Source organism: Pithys albifrons, chromosome 14, assembly GCF_047495875.1.
Source record: "Pithys albifrons albifrons isolate INPA30051 chromosome 14, PitAlb_v1, whole genome shotgun sequence".
Taxonomy (NCBI): domain Eukaryota; kingdom Metazoa; phylum Chordata; class Aves; order Passeriformes; family Thamnophilidae; genus Pithys; species Pithys albifrons.
Genome location: NC_092471.1, coordinates 8,624,224 through 8,645,473, shown reverse-complemented (window position 1 = coordinate 8,645,473; position 21,250 = coordinate 8,624,224). Strand labels below are relative to the sequence as shown.

The 21,250-nt window shown below is 39.1% G+C and overlaps 1 protein-coding gene across 4 annotated transcripts in view; it reads left to right on the top strand.

The window, feature by feature from the left end:
- KLHL13 (kelch like family member 13) overlaps positions 1–21,250 on the top strand; it is a 76,973-nt gene that overhangs the window by 9,099 nt on the left and 46,624 nt on the right. Inside the window, exons 1-2 of one of the 4 annotated variants that reach the window (XM_071569115.1) lie at positions 93–155; positions 7,622–7,680. In XM_071569115.1, the coding sequence (XP_071425216.1) occupies positions 7,661–7,680 (20 nt within the window). In that variant the 5' untranslated portion in view covers positions 93–155; positions 7,622–7,660. The other 3 variants (XM_071569111.1, XM_071569114.1, XM_071569113.1) reach the window with 3 other exon arrangements.

The window sequence follows — 21,250 nt, the reverse complement described above, 5'->3', positions numbered from 1 at the left end:
CCTGCAGTTCTTAAAAGTAACATCTACAGTGAATAATAGTGTGCAAATGTGTGTGACTATATTTTTTTCTTTTCCCAAACTTTGTTCTAGATGTCAAAATTTACCTGGACTCCTTGGGAATGGCGAAACATAGCCCTGGGATCCTGCCATGAACAGTAAGAAAGTTGAGATGCTTTATGTATGCAAATAATAATTTTCTTTTAATGACTAAACCTCAATGAAACTGTTCCTGTTCAATTAACACAACTAGGCAACACATTGTGTAGCTTTTCATGCAGTACAGAAGGTCGGAGGGGTGGATCAGCAGGGGAGCTTTCTTGGGAAACAGTAGTGGGGAAGTCTCTGAAGTCCCAAAGCCGCTGGAGTTGAGAGCTGCTGTGGGTGGTGCCTTAGGAAATGATGGAGGTGGTAGCTGAGGGATGCTTTCCTGCAATGTGTAATTATATTGTGAGACTCCACTGTTACCTCGTGTATAATTATATTGAGATTCCATTATCGTGGGATATCTTGAATGGAAATTAGATTGAAATGTGATTAGACAAATTAGTGGAAGAAAAAAGTGAATTGTGAAGTGCTAAAGCCTGAATTCTGGATGCAGTTTGTGGGAAGAAGTCCCTAAAATGCTGTCTGAGGGAAGCTGCCAGAGTGCAGTGTGGTTTCACTCTCACTGCTCCTGAATGGTCTGCTGGTAGACAGGGAGCTTGGCTAATTAGGGCTTCAGTCCGAGCCTTCATGTCTGACTTGTGTGGTGCTTTTTTTTATATGAAACTTAGTGTTCAATAGATGTTGATCAAACAGTTCGTGTAGCCAAGAAAGCAGACAGCTTCAAAGATATTCTTGAGTATTGATCAAAACATTCAGATGTTTTTGTGTTGTTGGTAGCCTGAGGTTTTCTAGTTTGAAGGATACATAAATATTTATATATGTACATGTGCTGTATTCTTTATAAAGCCTTTTCCAGATGTTGCAGTAGACATCCTTAAATTGATGTATTGAAAATTATTCTGATTAATTTTCCCATTACAAAACAGATGACTTATGAGAGACTGTGTGGGTGAGTAACATGTTTGTAACGTGTCAACAGTGTCTGCTGAAAATTTACACTATTTGTCAGCATTCATTGGGACAGAAATTAGAAGGCTTTTGTATTGTTACACATAATGATTTGGATATAGACAATTGGAAATGTACATCTCTTGAAGACTCTTGTATCTAAACTCTTCACAGCAATTTAAATACTTAATGTGTAAATGTTCAGAGGAAAAAACATTTTGTTTTCTTTTGTAAAACTCTGACCGTGTCATGTTTAATTCTACCATGGAAGGAGTGTTTTTCTTAGGGCTTTCCAAAGTTGTTTATATACTTGAGATGTTAAGCACTGCTAATATCTTGAAAATCTCAGCACTCTCCTTTTGTGAAAATACTGTAATTGTTAAATTGTTGTAGATCAAATTAGATAGCCTTATGTAATTTATTAGAACAGCTGATAAAGACATAGGAAGCTTAGTTCTTTGTACAGAGTAGTACAAGGAGACTCTGGCAAGACTGATTGCCTTTGACTTTTTGAGAAGTTTGTTCAGCTTACCTGAGAAAGATAAATGTATATATTTGTAGATTATTAAGTAGTGTTGAAATCTTACCAGAATGCAGCTAAAGCTTCAGTTTACTTTTTCTGATCATGGATTGACTGAGCTAACAATTTAAGCTGTGCTACTCGAAGGTAAAACATTCCTTTTCTTTTGAACCTAATGTCCTATTTAGCAAATTCACAGTTTGAAAGGTAAGACAAAGAACTTTGCTTTTCACAGGTTTGCTCTGACAAAACCTTGTAATTTCTTGTGGAGTTGAGAACAAATGTATGCAGTGTCAGAGAATAATCACTTATTAGAGGTTATTAAGAAAGGGAAATTTTAAGGGTGGAAATGATTCTTGGTACAAGCTGGGACATCTAGAATGATCCTGTTTTTTTGTTCCCTGACAATGTTATCTGAAAGTTGTGTGACTTCTCTTGTTTTTCTTTTGATGTGATTATTGGAGCCAAAAAAGCTGGACTGTTGCTGTACTGGTGTTTAAGATCTTGTCTTTGTGAGGTTCTTAATGTCCATTTCTAGGACAAGTAGCATCAGAAATCCAAATCTCATTTTGCTATTAAAGCTGTCATGTTAGAAAACATCCACTTGCCACTACCTAAAGCTAAATGTGAAATGAATCATGTTCAGCTGTCACGTCATTTGCGTGGCTTATAATAGGGCAGTGAGTGATGGGAGCTGTGCTGTGCTCTGGATACATTTCTGTCCTACAGTGTCCTGAATTGTCAGTTCAGTGGTTGTGTCTTTGTAGGGTCTCCTCAAAATACCCTCAGAAAATAAAGGAAAACTAATGCCTTTAAGTTGATCTGCAGTCTGGTGTTCCCTTAGCTTCAACTTTCACCCATAAAAGCACCCCAAAATTAGTAAGCTTGCTGATGGTGTTTGGTGTTTGAGATCATGCTGACTAACTTGATCTAGGAGCATTTTTCCCAGGTCTTTATTTGCATATGTAGATTTTTGTTCTCCCAATGATGTAGTTTAGGTGAAGCCTGCAGGTAAAGGATGTTTTTGATGATGAGAATCACGGCAGGTGGGAAGGCATGGAATTTAGTGGAAAGTGATTCCAAAGTAGCTTGTCACATGGATCTGTGAACCGTAGCAATAAGGAAATACTAAGGATTCAATTTCTCAGTGACACAGGCGATTCTGATACCCTGTTGGTGTGTGATATTGGAGAGGGTATCAAAAGGTTTCCCAGCAGAAAATGAGAAAGTGGGCTTTAACATTTTGGGCTTTTTTGCTTTTATTGTCAGACAACATTTGCTGGAATAATCCAGGAGTCACTTCTGAAGAGTGGAAAATTTCAGTCTGCAGAAGTGGACATTGTTTTATTAGGAAGCTTCATGAGATTTTGCCTCCTGTTTTTATCACTTTTCAATCTGATGCCAACTGGCCTTCTCATTAACTCTTCCAGAGCAGTTTGGTTGATGCCTCTGGATCTGTGTCATCACTGCCCAGAATGGAGCTTCTGGCAAATGGAAGCAGTCTGTGTAGGCTGAGTGTCCTAACTTTGTACTTCCAGTGCTCTTGAGAGAAAGTGATTAAAAACCTTCCTCCAGTCAAAACCACAGAGGCTGAACCCACATTGCCTTTAGCAGAGGAGTAGCAAGGAATATACTGTGTTCTCTGGACACAGACAAACAGGAGTCTGGGCGTTGTCATTGGTGGGGCCTGTCATTGTGGGTGGAGGAGTGGCATAGGATGACAACAGCATTTTGGACAGCTGCCACTGCCAGACCATCTGGGTGCTCTGCACATTTCTGAATGATGTTTGGAGCTGCAGCTGGGAATGATGAGATAGTGCAGATGTTTGAGCCAGGGGAAGAAGAGACAGAGCAGTGCTGCTGTCCAAGGAGCTGAGCTGATGTGAACTGGGGGGAGTAATTAACCTGTCAGGTCTTTGTGGCTCTGACAGGGAGCTGACTTGCCTTGCTTGTGCTTTCCTGTGTTTTGGGACACTGATCCCTTCTGTATCCTTGTCCCCTCCCCGTGCTGACATCTTAAACTCTCTGTCACTGTGGTGTGTCATCTGCAGCCTCTTCCTTGTCCCCATCTCCTTTGGTCCCTGGCTGGGATCGCTGTGTGTGCAGATGATTTTTTAGGGGTCAGCCTAATGGGACAGAACTCCATTTATTCCTTGTGGTTGAAATATGCTATGCTGTAATTGCTGAAGCTCCTAAAGTTGAGAGCATAATATAGGACCATTGTTAGGTTTAGCATAGCTATCCAATATAGCATTTTCCTCTTGCCTGTGATACCATTTTAAACTGCAGGTGTTTTACTTGGGTGTGATTTATTAGTGGTGTATTAGTGGCTCCATCTGCTTCAGGGAGCTGTTTTCTTTTGCTGTGTGAGTGAAATAATATACTAAGAACTTGATTTTTTTTTTATACATGAAATATTCCTGAAGACTTCTAAGGTTGTGTGAACATGCTCAGCTTGTTTTATTTTGTGTTCCTAGAACAAATCGATTAAAATTTTTATTGAACGTATTTTTAAAGTACATTAACAAAGGCCATTCTGTAATTGCAGTTAGCAAGCACTGCTTTGGGTGTGTAACAGTTCTTTACTTAATACAGTTACTAAATTTCCTTTAGGATAAGATCTGTTCTGCTACCTAGAATATCATTTCAACAGTTCGTTGGCTTTGTTGTGACACTGAGTTTTTCAAAATGCAATGCCTTGGCTGACTGAAGCAAATTGTAGCGTAAGTTGTATTTTCTATAGTCTATAATATGGGGTTTCTTTTGTGTCTGAATTTGATTTTTATTGAAAATGTTTAAATACTTATATACTTTTCATTTATGTGTGGAAATTTCTGCTTGTTAATTATTGATTATCAGGTGATATTTGATACAGGTTAATGCTTCTCTTGGGTAGTGCAACTCTGATGCCTGTTATAAAAACTGGGAGGCTGTGCTGGCCTCCAGAAATGTGTACAAAGTACACCTGAAAAGTGCCTGCACAGACTGGTCTACATCTGACTTTTAAGATGATAATGCTTTTTTAGGCATATACTTCTCAGTATTTAGAGGGAGATTTTCTTATAATTACTTATTTGGAGATTAAAGCAGTTCTTTAAGAGTGTAGTTTAATGTCAGATTTAACCAGTGCTGCTTTCTCTGCCCTTTGCAGAGCAGGTGCTGGGGATGTGTGGCCGCACCAGGACAGGAATCTCGGTGCTCCTGGGATGGAGTCAGTGCTGGCTGTGCTGGGCTCTGCCTGCTCTCCGACAGCTGTTTGCTGCTGGAATGTGCAGCTGGGTGGTTGGTGGGCTTCATTCAGCACAATGTAGGCAAGTGACAGGTCAAACCAGGTGTAACATGGGACTGTGTCCTTCACTGGTGTTCCCAGGCTAGAATTTCACTTCTTGCTCCCTGTGGATTTAGTGACCAGTCTGTTTTTCAGCAGTTGTCTTCTGTTATGTTTTTAATTCACGTTGACTGCTGTGCTGGAGGAAGGACCGTGTTACCATTGTAGTTTGGGCTTGATCCCAGCATCTGCCAGCTTTGTGATTTCTGGGCATCATTTGGAAACAACTTCCCTGCTGTAGGAAGGACGTGTTTGCTGAGGTCTGTCCTCTGACGTGACGAGTGTTTCTCATGTTCCCTGTGTGTTCACGTTTGCCCCTGAGGATGAGTGGGTTTATTCATTTGATGGCTTCCTAGACTGTGCCCTGCACACTTTATTCTGCACTCCTCAGCATGTCTTGTGTCACTAATTTGCTGGTGTTTCTCAAGAGCTGAGTGTAACTGATACAAGTAACCTACATAGGCTGTGTGCGCTTTCAAGCCTAAATAATCCAGAACTTTCTGACTGATGAAACATAGACAAAAAAAACCCCAAACGTTTCCACAGGGTATCCACTATGTGAGTTGTGTTCAGTGGCATATGACCAACGGATGTAGTGTTGTTATTTTATGGAGCTGGAATCAGAAGTAGTTTAGCTTCTCTGAAATGCTCAACAATTTTATTTGGGTTTTAACCACAATTCTTTTAAACTATCTTCCTGAATTCAGGCTGAAGATTGTTAAAACAAATGTGGTGGTTTATATAGGAAATGAATCATTATTCATAAATACTTGTATTTCTTTTGGCATTTCTGAAAGAATGATGGCAAAATATAACAGCAGCAGCAGCTACAAGAGCAAACACTGCAAACCAGATATCTGAGGAACTTGCACAGCAGTGTGAAATTCAGCCCGCAGCTCCTGGCAGGGGGATGCAAGGTCCTGCCAGTGATCAGATTTGTCCTTTTTGTGGCCATAGTGAGCAGGTGTAGAGTTGGAAGTGGAGATGATGATTTCTCATGTTTGTATGCTGGGAGTGTAGAATCAGTGGTGAGGTGATAGAAGCTCTGTTGTTAAAGGTGAATGTTAATTAAAACTTTCCCAAGTATGAAAAATTCTATTTTAACATGGAATTTTTTGATCCCTTTATACTGTTGTGTAATATATTAGAGAAGCCTCTGCAATGCTTACAGGATGGTAAATCAAGGACTGAGACTGCAGTGTCCATCCTAACTGCATTAACCACACTGCACATCCTGTAGGACTTCACAAATTACTGAGTATGATGATAGGAAAGCAATTCAGGTGTATGTGGTACTATTTGAGTGTGTTGGTTTTATGATTGAGGATAGATAAAACATACTCTGTTTACTGAGCAGACTTCTTTAACAGAGGAAAACCTGAAGTTTATTTGAAAGAAGGATGTTCTGAGGTGCCACACCAGGAGTTCAGAAACCACTTTATTCTACCAGCTGCTGTAGCACCAGTGGGAGGGAGTGGGCAAGTTGGATGCTGTTAAACAATTCTGTTTGATGCTGTCTCAGTTGTGGCATGTTTAAAGTATTGCAAAGCATGCAGTGAATTTATAATTCATGCTTACAAATACTGTGTGTGATTTCTTTCCACTAAATGTCTAAATTTGCTTTAGTGAAATAAGATTTTAGACAGACTCTTAAATTAGGGGTACTTTTTTCTTACTCTCAAGTCAAAATTTCATTTTTCATGGTACAGAGCAATTGAAGGGGAGAGGATGATTTGCAGAAGCTTCTGGGTTTTGTTATATATAAACTGACCTGTTATTTCAAGTCTCTTACATAGATTTACTCTTTTGTGACAGTATCTAAAAATACAAGTTTTCCTTCATATGTTCAAATTATTGAGTAAGAAATAGGAATTTCTGCTTTGGGCTGTGAATTAATAGCAAATTGCTTTAAAGAAATATCAAATTCACACAGCTACTAAGTTTTCATCATTCACTTATGTTTATAAATGTAATATATATAAAAGACTAAAAATCTGAAGTGTGGCTCTCTTCATGAGTATTGCATAACTTATATTTTTAAATGCTTGCTGATAAATAATATCAGCAAATTGAAATGTTGCAACTTTTTCACTGTCCCTCCAAGTGGAAGTAGGAGTGTACAAACCAGAATATAGTCTGTAATCTTTCATTTTGGTCAAAGGCTGTAAGATATACTCTTGAGACAGAAAAAATGAACAAGAAGTTTGTTTATCAACGTTACTGGATCTTAAAAATGGAACTCATTAAGATTTTGGCCTCTTCTGTGCAAATTAATGTCATTACATCTTGCACATAAATAGTTTGAGCTGTTTTTCTCCCTCTTAAAAGGTGGCTTTAATGAGTCACGGCATCCATTTTAGTAAATTGTTCATGGGTTAGGCAGGCTCAGGAATAACTGGGTTAAACCATGAGATTATTTGAAAAATCTAGGGCATGTGCTCTCTCTGTTCACTTGATTAGTTTTCATAATTCATCCTTGTTTCCACAGCAAAGAACAGCGTAAGGCGTGTTAACAAGAAGCAGTTTTCTTGCTTTTGTGCTCCTTTATCTCTGTAATTTTACCAGAGCAAGTTAATGAAATGTGGAGAAAGAAATATTGTGTGTGAATATTTGGAACAAATCCTGGTTTGTTTTGTGAAAACCCACAGGATCTGAGAGGCAGGTGCTATTGGGGATGTCTGTCTGTGACTTTGCTTCAGTTCTTTTCTGTTTGACTACAGGTGCATGAAGAACAGAGGAGGTATTTCCGCTTATCAGAGATGATGTGGAGAGACACTTTGTGAGTAACTGACATGTGTTTTTTAAAAAGCCCAAAATGCTAATGTGGAATTGTTTTATTTTTTTTTAAATTCTGTAACTTAGAATAACTGTGCCATTTGTCTAACAGTTTCTTTTGGGTCTGGAAAGCTGTGAATGTAGAACCCTTCATGGAACCCATGAACAAAGCTGATTGTTGAAATAAAGAGCTGGAAGACACAGCAACAGAGTTTGTTTGGTTTCATGAGTGATGTCTGTAATGGTCAGTCTACTAAAGACTTTTACTGTTCACTGCTGGAAGTGTTCTAGATAGCAGTAAAACCCCCTGATATTGTGCATATGGGGAACCCTCAGTAGGGTTTACTTGGTACTTACAGAGGCTTATTCTGCATGTGAGGTTATTAACACTGTATTTTCCAATTTTGATTGCAAGTCTGATATGTTTGCCATAAAGATGATGGGAATAGTAGTTGTGAGTAGAAGCTTTCCTGGAAGTTTTCAGTTCTTGTCTTATGGAACACAACAATATCCTGGGATCATAAAGATGAACTAGGCTCCCAAATTATTGCAGGAAAGGAACAACCTCTATGATGAAATATAACTGTACCTAAATAAGTACCTAAAGGATTTGCTTTTGTGGAAACCGGATCATTTTTGGAGATCACAGTTAGGTAATGCAATGTCTTACTTTTCAAATGGATTCCATAAATACGCTGTTTTTCTAGTGTTGGACACTGACCAGTCAGCTCATTCCTTCAAGGTAATTAGTCCTAGTGCTTCCTTTTTTTTTTGCCACTTTTCCAGTAAGAGTTGTGAATTAAAACATGTTATTTTATGATTTTCCATGATAGTCTTTGTGCTTCTGTTTTTTTTGTTTATTTGTGTAAGTAAAATACGAGTTTTGTGCTCTTGAATGCTTTCTTTTAAATCATAAGCTTTGATATTCTGGAGCTACTGCTTTGTTCTAATGATAATTATTTTAGGAGAATGGTGCCTTTGTGGGCAACATCAGTGCTTTTCTTGGCACAGAAGAGCTCAAGACAGAAGAACTGCTCTTACCTCAGGCACCTTGATTTCTAAGTTTTTCTACATTTGTAGCATTAAAGCTACACAATAAAATTTTTTTTCTTAAATTAGAAAAAAATCCTCTTATTATAACAGTCTAGTGATTGCCTAAAGTCCTAGGTAGGAACCAATTTGAGTTTTCACCTGGGATTTGCCTTTTTTATAACTTCTATCTAAGAAAAAGATTTTTAAATGGTTTTGAGGCTTTTCTCCTTCTGGAGCCCTATGCAAATTTTTATAGATATGGTTTTGTGATTTGTTTAGTAACTACTTTAAAAAAAGAAAATGTCATTAATTCTTTATTTGCTCATTCTGGTTTGGTGTGTGCAAGAAGTGCCTAATTTAAAAGTCTGTCCTGCTTTCAGTCGAGAAAATCTACTCCAAGATAATGTTGGCTTGTTGTCATCTTTCCTTTGGCTTCTTTCAGGCTCTGCTTGCCAGTTCAGGAAGGCTGCGTGAGGATTTCTTGCTAACAGTCCCCTGGCCAGATGCTGGATTCTTTATGAAGAATCCTGGTGCTGATCCAGCTGCCTCACCCAGGAGATAGTGTTGATTTGATTTACTCTCTGACGTTGAGATCACTTTTTTTTTGTGGATAAAGTCCATGAAGGCTTTGCTGCAGCTGGCTGAGTAGCAACAATAATATGGAATATTATTTAGTTAATTATTTTTTAAAATAAGAAATCTACATTATTATCCGCTTAATAAAATTGGAAATTGATTGGTTTTTTCTTTGTTTTAAGCAAGAAGCACATTCAGATATAAATGTTCCAAGTATCAATCTACATACCTTGAAATATTCTCCTAGTGATGCCACAGTTAGTGATTATGCATACATTTTTGTTTGAGCTTATTTACAGATGTTGACATTATTTTAGTGTGGTGATTTTCAGAAAAGGCTCTGTGTAAAACAGCAGTTACTTTGTAGGGCTAGCAGTGAATTTGTACAGATGGTTGCTGTTAAGGCCTTTTAGTTGCATAGCAGTCAGCTTTTCAATCTTCATCTGGGTCAGGTTGTGCTCTGACACTTCAGAGAAGGGATAAGGCTCTCAGCCAGTGACACCCACTGGGAACAGTGTTTTGGAATTTGCCTGCATTGAGGCTCCTCTGTGTCAGCATCAGTAGCTGCAATAACAGGTAGTTTCTCTGGGCAGTTCCACTAGTTCCCATGGGATATTGCAAGGCTGAATGTGTGCAAGATGTAATGGGGTGAGGTGTGAGCAGAATAGCGTTTAGTGCTTCTTTCAGGGTGCATGTGCAGGAACTGATTCTTTTTCCCAGTTCTACTTGATCATAAGCTTGACTTTAACCTGCTGCAATATATTTCTCTTTGAGGTGTATTTATGTAGTTTGTGGGGTGTATAAAGGAAATTGCTATTTGCTTGTTGCTGTTCTTTTTGTGGTTATTACTGTGCACTTGATGTGTAATATTTCTGGTGGAAAATGGAAAATATTTCACCTTCTGAATGCTCAAGCAGCAAGCTTTGAAGGGCTTAAAACACACAATGCAACTTGGTCCATTAAGTTATAAAGTAGCTTTGCTAATAAAGAGCAATTGTGCAATAAAAGCTTCTTAATTTTTATGTAGTATTGAGTCCTACATTGATAAACTTCAGAAATATTAATTTCTAAGTATACTGGATAAATTTAACTTCAACCAAAACAGATTCATGCACACTCATTCCCAATGATGATTTTTTTCCAGACAGGCTGAATGAGGGTGCCTTGTTCTACTTGACATCTGCCCATATCTGACTAAGTCTAATTTGTACTATAGTAATAGTACTTGAGCTGTGCCCTTGGTAGTCAGTAGATTAGGGGTGTGTGTGACAAGTTGGACACTGAAGGGACATGCTGTATCTGAGCTATTCAGTTTCCTCATGAATGGACTAATGTGTTCCATTGGCTGTCCCTGATCTCAGTAACCACATAAAGCTTTATGCTCTTAAAGTAACTGACAGTCAGCAGCTGTTTTTTTATCAGGATTTTTTTTTTCACTTAATAGTGAGCAGAAATTGGGATCCAAATGTCATTCATGAGTCCTGTTGTCTTTGTGGAAACAATAGAGGTTTTGCATTTACTTGTATTGGCTGCATTGCTTCTGTGTGCCTTTTTCCTTACGTGCAGTGCTTATATAATCAACCCTGTCTCAGCGGAGTATTTCACCAGTGTGGGTTTATGAAGTATAGGTGGTGATGAATGAGCTTTAATGTGCTGAAGTTGTAGTCACAGGTGACTTACATTGGTGAAAGGCTTTATGAGGGATGGAAACTGCAGGTGAAATGCAAACCTTTCACAGAACACTGAAGAGATGGTAGATCTGGAAGGACACGAACTTTATAAGAACTTCTAACATCAACTTGTTTAGAGGCTTTTGGGCCAATTAATAAGCTTCAGAGTACTTTGGTTTTTCTCACTGTAGATGTGAGTTTGCATTTGGTTCATTATGCAAATCCAGGTGTGAAAGTTGATCATCTGACTTAAAATTCAGAAGAATATTTTATTTAAAACAATGTTTTGATACACACACCTAAGCATTGTAAAAATTCTGCTTTCTGCTACTTTTTGTTCAATAAAATAAGGGCATTGAAGAATGGAAGGGAAGGGGGCAAGGGAGGACCTTTTTGCCACCTGTAAGGCATGTGAGGTGCATGGGACTCACTGGCCTGGTTCTTCCCACCCCTCAGTCTGGAGGGTCATGTCTCTGGGGTTGACTGCAGGTGAGGTGTTAGAGGGGAGGAGGTCACTGTCCCTGCCCTGGGTGAAGCTGTTGGCTACAAACTGCAGCAGGCAGGCTGAGCTGTTCAGGCACGAGGTACAGATTGGAGGCAGTGTCCTCTTCAAGGTCATTGATATGGACAGAGGGGCCCATTTGGAACAGATAAACTTCAGAAATAAGGTACAAAGAGAGGAGGGACCTCTGATGGCTTGTGGCAGACACAGACTAGTGGATTAGAGCTTCAGTAAAAGTCTGCTCCAGCTGTGTACTGTCCTACCTCTCCCTTAATAAGTGTGTTCTCAGACAGGTCTGTTTTTAAACCTTAATTACGTAAATCTTTGTGTGAAATGCCACTCTAGTTGCTTTGAAATTTAACCATGACTGTGGTATTGTCAGACTTGTCACTCTGGAGTTCAGGTGAGGAAGCCCAAAACTGCCAACACACATATTGACTTGAGAGCCAAGATCTCTTAGGGCACAGTTGCTGGTGTACTTGGGAAACAAAATAATCCCATTTTAGCTTGGGAACACAGAAGCACAATTGTGTTCCTGCAAATGTTATGCAGAGGTTGAAATTGCTGAGTGATTTTAAGATCATAGGTTTGGTTGCATTAAGACTGTATAAAGGTTTTCCTTTCTCCATGTAACAGCATAAGAGGTTTATTTTGCTGCTGTACAAAGCCTTATTAAAGGTTGCAGTGGCTATGCAGTGAAGCAGTTTGTATTCTGCTTTGGTACAGACATCCTTCTGGGCCCTTTTGGGACATGTTTTGGGGTGATGAGGGCAAAGCAATAGGTCTTTTGGAGCTTTATGCTCTGCATGTTGATAATGTGTCCATTATGAGGTTGCATTCTGCATGTTAAGAGTGTTTTTTTCACAAGCCAAATGTGTACACTGCTTTAGTAGTGCTCTGTGTGCTATAGAAGCTAGCTTTGCAATTGAAGGGTTTGCATAAAACAAGAATTACTTGCACTGATTTTAAATACAGTTTTATATTATGGAGTTTAATGTAGTGAATCCTGTTCTATTAAATAGTCTCACTTCCTTTTCAGTGTATGTGGCTTACCTGAAATTGCACTGCTTGTAAATGGCATTTCAGGAAGTCTGAACTGATGTGTGTTGGTTTTTTATTAACAAAGCTTCCTGAAAATGTTGTCTTTTGACTGGTTTCACACACCTTATGTTTTTAACAATTGCTTTTTCTTCAAGGCGCCAAACTGAATAGTTTGTTGCTGATTGGTTGTTTTTTTTTTTGTAATAAGGAACTGTTGTAAGCTTTTCAGTTAAAGAGACAAACTCATGAAGAATATTTTTTAAAGACATTATCTGATGCCCTCTTTAATCCTTGATCCTAAGCAGCCCTAGCTCAAGAGATGTTGCATGTGGGTGTTTGCAGCTGGATCAGGAGAGCCTCTGGTGGGAAGGCTGAGTCTGCTGTTCCTGTGCCTGCAGAGGGCTCTGCAGTCAGCTTGCACCTCTTGCCGTGTTAGTTTTGGTGGCTTTTGATCAGAGAGAACCAACTCTTTGTGTTGGGATTGCAGGAGGCGAAATGATACCTTAACAATTGCAGCTTATTTGCACTTGTAATGCTTAAGCTGTGCTGTGCCAGCCTTGAACTCCCAGTTCCTGCTGTAAGAGCTCATGGATAGTCTGAGGATCTGTGGGAAACCAAATGAGTATGTAGGAGGCCATAGTTGCTGTCTATCATCACTCTGACTGCTGAGTGCCAGTGCCATTTCTGACTTGGTGTTTTTATTTTAAGAAATTGCTGCTTCTTTTCAAGGCACCTTTGCGCATAAGGGGTCACATGGAAGACAACACAGAGGTGCTTGTTGGATGGTTTGACAAAGGTTGATCTGGTCAAGGAGAACAAATGTTGCAAAGACAGCAAAGCTGAACCCTGAAGGGCATTAGAAAGCAACTTTTCATGCTTGATGTGGTGAGAGAATCAGGAGTATTGGATGGATGCACCATAAATTAAATGTGTAAACTAATGTGACTGAAGGGACACAGCGGGAAGATATTTTGGGAATTCCAAAGGTTAAGAAATGTGGAGCTTGTCTGAAGCCAGAATAATTTAATTTTGTGAAAGATGGATTTTACCTGAGTAGATGAGAAGGGAGAAAAAGTTGCATCTTGCAGATACTGTAGAATATTCTTGGAAAACAGTTCAACAGTAACTGTTCATACAGGGAGCATGTACTTGTGGGAGATGGCTTTTTCCCAATTTATCCTAATTGATGGAATAAATTTATAAAAGTCATTTAGCAGCATAACTACGTGTTTTTAAGGCTCTTGCTGGTCTGAATGTGCAAGTTTTTAGAGAAACAGCACCCTTCATCTTTCCTATGTCTTTACTCTCTTGCCAAAGGAAAAGATCCTGCAAACAAAATGCTCTTTCTTCACTCCTCCTGGAAAACAAATTACCAGTCACTAATGATGTTTTACTGCAGGCAAGATGAAAAGCATAAATATTGATCTGTCCAAAACTCAAAGTAGTATGTAGGTAGAAAAGAAGAAATGAAAAGATTATTTTGATATAAATACTGTCACGTTCACACAAGGCTTTATAATATTAAAATACTCAAGACATTGTTCAACTTTGAATTTCGTTTTAATTCTTGATGCTTTGTTGTTGAAAAGAACAACTATTAAAGGTCAATAGGTTTGGGGTTTTTTAAACTCTTTTGTGTAATACAGATTATTTTCATTGTCTGGAATGCTTTGTGGTGACAACAGTCACTTAGTATTGATCTTCACTTGAAAGTAATTCAGTTTTTAACACATTTTCAAGAGAGATTTTTGTTGAAAAAGAATACAGGTGTATCCTAGTGTAAAGGGCAATGCCCATCTTCTCTACAACTACATTTTAGATATTGGAAACATGATTCGATCCCTCTGAACCTTTTCTTCAACGATAAGTAATTAAGAGAACAATTCAGTTTTCTCATTTCATTTATTTTTTGTGCTTCAAGTTAGACCTGGTTCTGCTGTCATTCCTGTTCAGTCTTTTAACAGATAAGCAGCAGAACTTTGGTGCACTGAGGCTTTAGTCCTTGTGTTGAAATGGAATACAATCATTATATTTCCTTGTGGGTAGAGGATAAATCAGCTCCCCCATGGACCTCCCTGGACTGCAGGGGCACAGCTGCCTCACTGTGGGCTGCACCTCGGGCTGCAGGGGAATCTCTGCTCCAGCACCTGGAGAACCTCCTCGCCCTCCTGCTGCACTGACCTGGGTGTCTGTGGAGTTGTTTCTCTCACACATTCTCACTTCTCTGTTGGCTACAGGTTTTTTCTCCTCCCCTCCCCTCCCTCCTTGTTAAATACATTGTCCCAGCAGTGCTGACATTGTTGCTGATGGGCTCAGTTGGCCCCCGGTGGGTCTGTCTTGGTGCCAACTGGCATTGGCTCTGTCAGGCATGGGGGAAGCCCCCCTGTTACCTAAACCTTGCCATGCAAATACAATACAAGTTAATTAGAAATTACCATCCTGGTTTAGCTCCTGCATTTGCAAGCTGAAAGAAGACTAATTGAAGTTTATGGTAGCCAAGGGAGTAGCAGCAACAGGCAACACAGCTGAGCAGTAGGGAGGAAATTAATGCAGAAAGAGTTTGTGTACACCAACTGTGGGGAAGATTTGGATAAAGGCTTTTCATTGAGACTGGTACTTCTTATAATGTCACAATTTTTGTCCTTTTTTGACTTCAGACTTTTCAGTTGATGAGATTTATTCCTGAGTCGATTTTCTTTCTGCCGCTGTTAATGGTCTTGGCATATTTCTGTGAAAACCCCACGAGTCAGTTTGGAGATGGATAGCACGTTTCCTTTGTCCTGCCATGCTGAGCAGAGTTCAGTGTGGCCACTGTCATCTAAAATGACAGATTGTTTTACCTCCTTTGGTCAACAGCAAAGTTACTAAGCCAGGTGGCGTTGGATCATTCTGTGCTCAGAGTGGAGGTGGCAGCAGCGCTGCTTGACAGGTGTGTTGCCAGTGCCTGAACTCCTGCAGAGATCTCGGTGGGATTTTTCAGGCTGGCAGCCTGGAAACCCATTTTTTCCCATCTGGAAAACCGAGAAATTCTGCACCAGCTAATTAAGAAGTAACTTCAGAACTGAAAGTTAGTTAGTTAGTTGTTAGCTAATTTGTTCCTCACATAATGGACTACATGATTTTTAAAATCAAGCATGAAGAACACCCAGGCTTAGTCTTGAACAGTTCTCTAATCCAAGGTTTCTGTGTGTTTTTCTGCTTTTGTTGATCCAGCTGCCCTTGCATCTGCTTTTAGGTATCCGAAGGCCAATTTTAGAACAAGGAGGCAGTAACAGTTGCTTATCTTCTGATAGAGCTGAAAAGGGATTTGTGTCCTAAACTATACTGAAGTTAACGATTCTGTCTCGGTTGTGCTATGCCTGCTGTTTAATGTTTTTGTGCTTATTCTTTTTTTTATAAAGAGAAAAGATAGATTTAAAACATAATGTTTCTTTCTTAATGTGAACATGGAAACTATAAAACTTTTACTATTGTTTTGTGCTGTACTTTGCACACCTGTAATGGTAGTTTGGTTGATCTGGTTAATTTATGTTGGAGTGCCTGGGCTTGTTTTTCAAAGAAATTAGAAAAATCATTATTTTTGTAGTGCAGTATGTTTCTGCAGAAGGTATTTGAACTACATGCTCTATCTTGATTAGTTTTCATACTTTTTGCAATTGAGTAGGGACATAATTGGAAAAAATAATGTAAGATTAGGTGTCTTAGGTTTGTAATGAAATAGCTGTTGGCACAAAAGTTTCTGACACTCTTTGTAACAGCTTCACCCTGCCAGGAATGATAGTTTTGATTTGATGTTTGTCTGAGAAAGTGACAGGGATGTACCATGTGTGTTTCTTCAGCCCTAGATGAAACACAGCAGCCTGACTATGAGTGTCTCAGTATGTTGGTAGGATTTATTTTCCTTTATAGGTGGTTGAAAATATTAGCGCATTAATTAACATAGTTCATAACTAGGATTTTCTGTTAATGCCATTTAAGAATTCCACATTTTTAATTTTGATTGCTAATGCCACTTAAACCTTTACTTTGATTGAATTAGTATATTTAAAGAACTGTTTTTGAGCATTCGTTTTAAGAATAAATAATCAATTATTTCTGTTCCAAGGCTTATATTGACATTAAACAACCTTCTTTTAGCAAGTTTAGACTAAAGAAATCTAATAAAGTAGTTTCTGTAGTTTCATTGACTGATTTTGTGTACTTTTGTTTCAGTCTAAACAGATAATTCATGGAACAAAAGTTTAAGTTATTGAAGTTATGTCTTGGCAGTAGCTAAATCATTCTTTAGGAATGACCAAACTCTTCAGTATGCTGCTCTCTGCTTCCGGGGGGGATTTTTCCCTACATGTTTGATCCTGGATTAGAAGCAACAGATTTTCTGCCTTTTTTTTTTTCTAAACAGATGCACAAGTGCCTCTTGTCTGCTGGATGCACTTATGGTGACTTGAGCATATTTAGTCTCAAGTTTCACTTTTCAGACTTGTGCCTGGGTGGAATTCCTGCATCCTTCTGTCACTCCTCTGTTGTGTGCACACAACCTCTTACCAGTGTTTTGGTCAGTCACATTCCTGCTTAGCATAAAAAATGGCTCTTTAATTAATAATGCTCTGAAACTTTGAAGAAAAAATTATAAAAGCTTTCCTTAGAGCAGAGTTACTATGTATATATTCTCTCCATCTTTAAAAGCTTCCAGTCTCCAGTGATCTCAAACAGTACTTCCTCAGTCCTATTTCCCTCTAGTTATTCTTTTGTACTTCACTTTATTTAGCAGTTGTGCATCTCTCTGTCCGTAGCAGTGACATTACAAGTGTTTTCTCTCCTTTTCATTAGGTCCATGAATTTATGTCCTTCATTTCCAGACATGTGCACTTGAATACATTGAGGTACGTTTCCATTCAAAATGGGAATGTTGACACTGTCATGTGAAGCCTTTTGAATATATTCATGTAAGTGTTAAAATTGGAAGATGAAGAACTAGAAAAAAAATTCAGTGCATTTTTTTTTGTGTGATGCAGGCTAGGCTGGCTGGAAGGTCTGGCTGGTTTGTAGGATGTTCAGTACTGTGTAAGCAGTTTATTTTCTGAAATAACTGTAAAGTTCTCCACCTGGTGACATTGTTAGGTGTGCAATGTTGTCTCATGCTGATTGTCACTTTCCCTTTTGTGATGGGTGTAGGGTTATGAGTTATTGTTTCCCTGCTCCGTTTGCTGTTTATTTGAATGCATCAAGTTAAAACGAGGAGCTTTAACCAAAGCTGCTTTGTGCTTATGGTAAGATGCTGTAAAGTCTTAAATCTAAAATAGTCTACTCACATAGTGTGTACGGCACTGTCCCGTTGAGGGAGTATGGCACTTGTTTTTCTGCATGGAATTTATCCACTGTGACCCTGTATTTTAACTGGATGTATGACTTTGGGGTACAGACTGGCATAGTTCTTAAATTGATAATGCACAAAACATTCAAAAACTTGAACTCCTGTTGTTTGAAAAAAATGGATAATTTTAATACGCGATTTCATCTAGTTTAGCCAGTAGCTAATCATTTAAATGAACACTTTTGACATAGAAGTTGTAATCTTGAAAAGCAACAATGCTTTTTTTAAATTCCTTACTCCCAGAAAATTCTTTTGGTGCTAATATTCAGCTAGAATCAATGATCAGTGTCCTTCCATATAGTCAGATGTGGAGGGATTAAACCTGCAATTCATAAAGGGAAGGGGAAAATAAATAGAACATTTTTTGTGGGCGTGTTTGATCTGTTTTATTCAATTTTTCTGTTAAGAGGTGACCTAATTTTGAAAAGGGAACTGTCCCTTTCTTCATGGGTGCTAAGTAGTTTGGTACTTCCTACATTTAAAAAAAAAGTTACATGCCCACCTCCTCACCTCAAAACAACTGAAGGATGCGTATTTTTGTGCCTTATTTGAACAGAAAAAAAAACCTGGACACCAAAAAAACTTGCATTATAAAATCCAACGAATCAACCCTCCCTAAAACTTGTGTATTCAATTTTTTTTAATGCTGGAGGTGTTCTGCCTGTGTATGTTCCTATGTGCAGCTTGGTAATACACTTTTGATTATTCTATTGCATTGGATATCTGGGATGTGTCTGAATCAGTTTTAGTTCACCTGGATGCAAAATCAGGCATATCTTGGAAAGCAATTGCACAGTGGTGGAGCCTGCTGGAAAAACAGGATACTGAGTCTTGCTTGGGTGTTTGCTGTATGGGGAGATCAGCAGGGGTTTTGCATCTAAATCTGATTTGTTTTAAAAGCTGCACTTCGAGCTTGCTAATGTTGTTAATGTCATCTTGTAAAGGTGAGAGGCCTTGGGTTGTATTTTCATTAATGTCCTGCCCTGGACAGTGAAAGTTGAAGCAACTGTTAAGTTTTCACGTCATCTTCAGAGGTGTTACACAAGTATCCTTTGGGGCCGTGAATGCTGTTCGGGGAAACAGCTCAGCTTTTCAAACAGTGTGTGCTCCTACAACCTGGTGACTACCAATCCCACAAACAGATGCACTCTGAAATCCAAACTCAGTATGGTTCCCACAGATAACAGCAGCGAACTTAAGAACTGAAGATAAGTGCAGTGTTACAATGGAGAAGTCTGTCACAGGAAACCTTCAGCTGTAACTACTGCTGTTCTGCTGTGTCACAATATTGCATGTTTGTGCCTGACCTTCCTGTGACATTTCTGAAACTTGAGCTTCTTGCTAATCTCCTTCCATCTTCCCAAGCTGTGTTACCACATCCAGTTCTATCATGTTGGATTCCAAATGTTTTCTGCATGCAATTGCCCTGTTCCCAATTCCAGACTTCTGGTTTCATTCTTCTACTCCAGCTCACATGTTACAGGGTAGTTGAATCCAAGCTGACAGCTAGGTAGTGGAGGTGCATCAACCAAGGGTCTGGGAGGAAAATTAATTTGAAGTGAGTGTATTTAATCTTCAGACAGTCTTGATTTGCTCTGTTGCACAGAGGACATGTGTGAACAAATCAGCAAGTCCCTCAGAACCCCAGCTGGACTAGGAGAGCAAAGCCATGTTTGCAGTTGCTTAAATGTGAATTGATGTGATTTGAATGAGTAAGAACAATGTGGGAGTGAAGCAGAACATGAGAACGGAAGCAGAGGAATTCACCGGCTTTGTAAAGCTGTTCTCTCCTGCCTAGAGGAGCATCTTTGACTGTTGTCTGGGTTCCTCTTTGCTCTCACAGCGAGGTTTTGTCCTCTCTTGTTCTGTCCTCTCAGTAATTAGAGAACCAATGTGACTGTGTTCAGTTCTGTTTTCAGATAATTAGAGCTGGGCTCATATAGCAAAATACATGGTTGTCTGTCTCGGGTTTTGCTCAGGGCCTTTGCCAGGACATCACTGGTCTGTCATTGGGAACCGGAAATCCTTCTCATTGCTGCTCTTCAGTGGGCTGTGACAAAGACTTTGGCTGATGAGGAGTAATTACATGGTGCCTGCTGGCTTGGTGTGCAGTTGGGCCAGCCATCCATCTGCTCTGCATGCTTCAGGAGTAATGAGGAGTGATGCTGGAGAACAGGAATGGCCTTGTTCTCTGGACAGTTAAGGTACTGGGTTAGAAGACCAGTGCAGAACTTCGGGACCAAAGGGTGGAAGGAAGGTAAATTAACTGAATCACATTGGTGGAATTTGCTTTTAAAAAGAATTTATGCATTCAACACCGGAAAGCTAAAGCTCAGTAATTTTAGTTAATTTTACTTTTGCCCTTTGGTTTCTGAGTACTGTCATCAGATTAGAGCAATGAAGTAAAAGCTTAGTCATACTGTGCCTTGTGCGTTGTTCTGGGGTGTTGATTAAAGATAATCATAAATAGGCTGCTTATCTACACAAACTATATTTAGTTATTTTACATCAAGGTCCCTGATACAATGACTGGGAATCCTGGACAACTTCTTAAGTGTTTATTGAATGTCATTATTTAAAGTACTTGGGAGTCTTCATATAGATTTTTCTGTTTAATAAATCAGTCTTTGGTGTTCATATTGCTTATTTGCCATCTGCCCAACCTCCCCCCCAAATAAAAAAAAAGTCCCTGAATGCATATTTCAGGATCCAGCAAAATGTTGTCATGTTTTAGAAGTTTCTCCCCAGAGGCTGTTTTTTGTGCAGCAATGTTGGTAGTTTGCTTATGTTTTGACTTCAGTGAAAGAATAGAACAGAAGAAGATGTTATGTTTGTGCATGTTGTTGCTTGACTCGGGATATGAGCCAGAACATAAGTTTGCAGAAATCTGATGAGCAGCACTCAAGAAAGAACAACCTTCTGTAACAGTGTTTATGTAAAACTCCTGTGGTCCAGTAGTGGCTGTAACTGTTGGTTTCCCTGTGTAAGTTTATTGTTCATTGGACAGTTTTTATTTCAGTGTGTACAGAGACTCTTGTGGCACACATTTATCTTATCTTGAGCTACCAACTGCATTTTGCTTTGAGTTCCGTACTGACCCTATTGAATAAATATCTGGCTTACTGCCCTGCCTTCCTCCCTTCCTAATCTGAGTTCTGTATCCTGTGCTTTTGGATTTGGAATAAAATATGGCTGGCTCAGCAGAGATTTCCCAGGTGTCCTCAGAATTAATCTTGCCTTCTTTTCATGTTCCCAGGATATGCTGCTCAAAGGCCCAAAAGCTTCAGCCTTCAAGGATTTTAGTGTCATGGAAGTACTGAGTTTCTTTGAGATTGCCTTTGAATTGCAAGACACCAACACTGCTTTCAGTCTAAGGTTT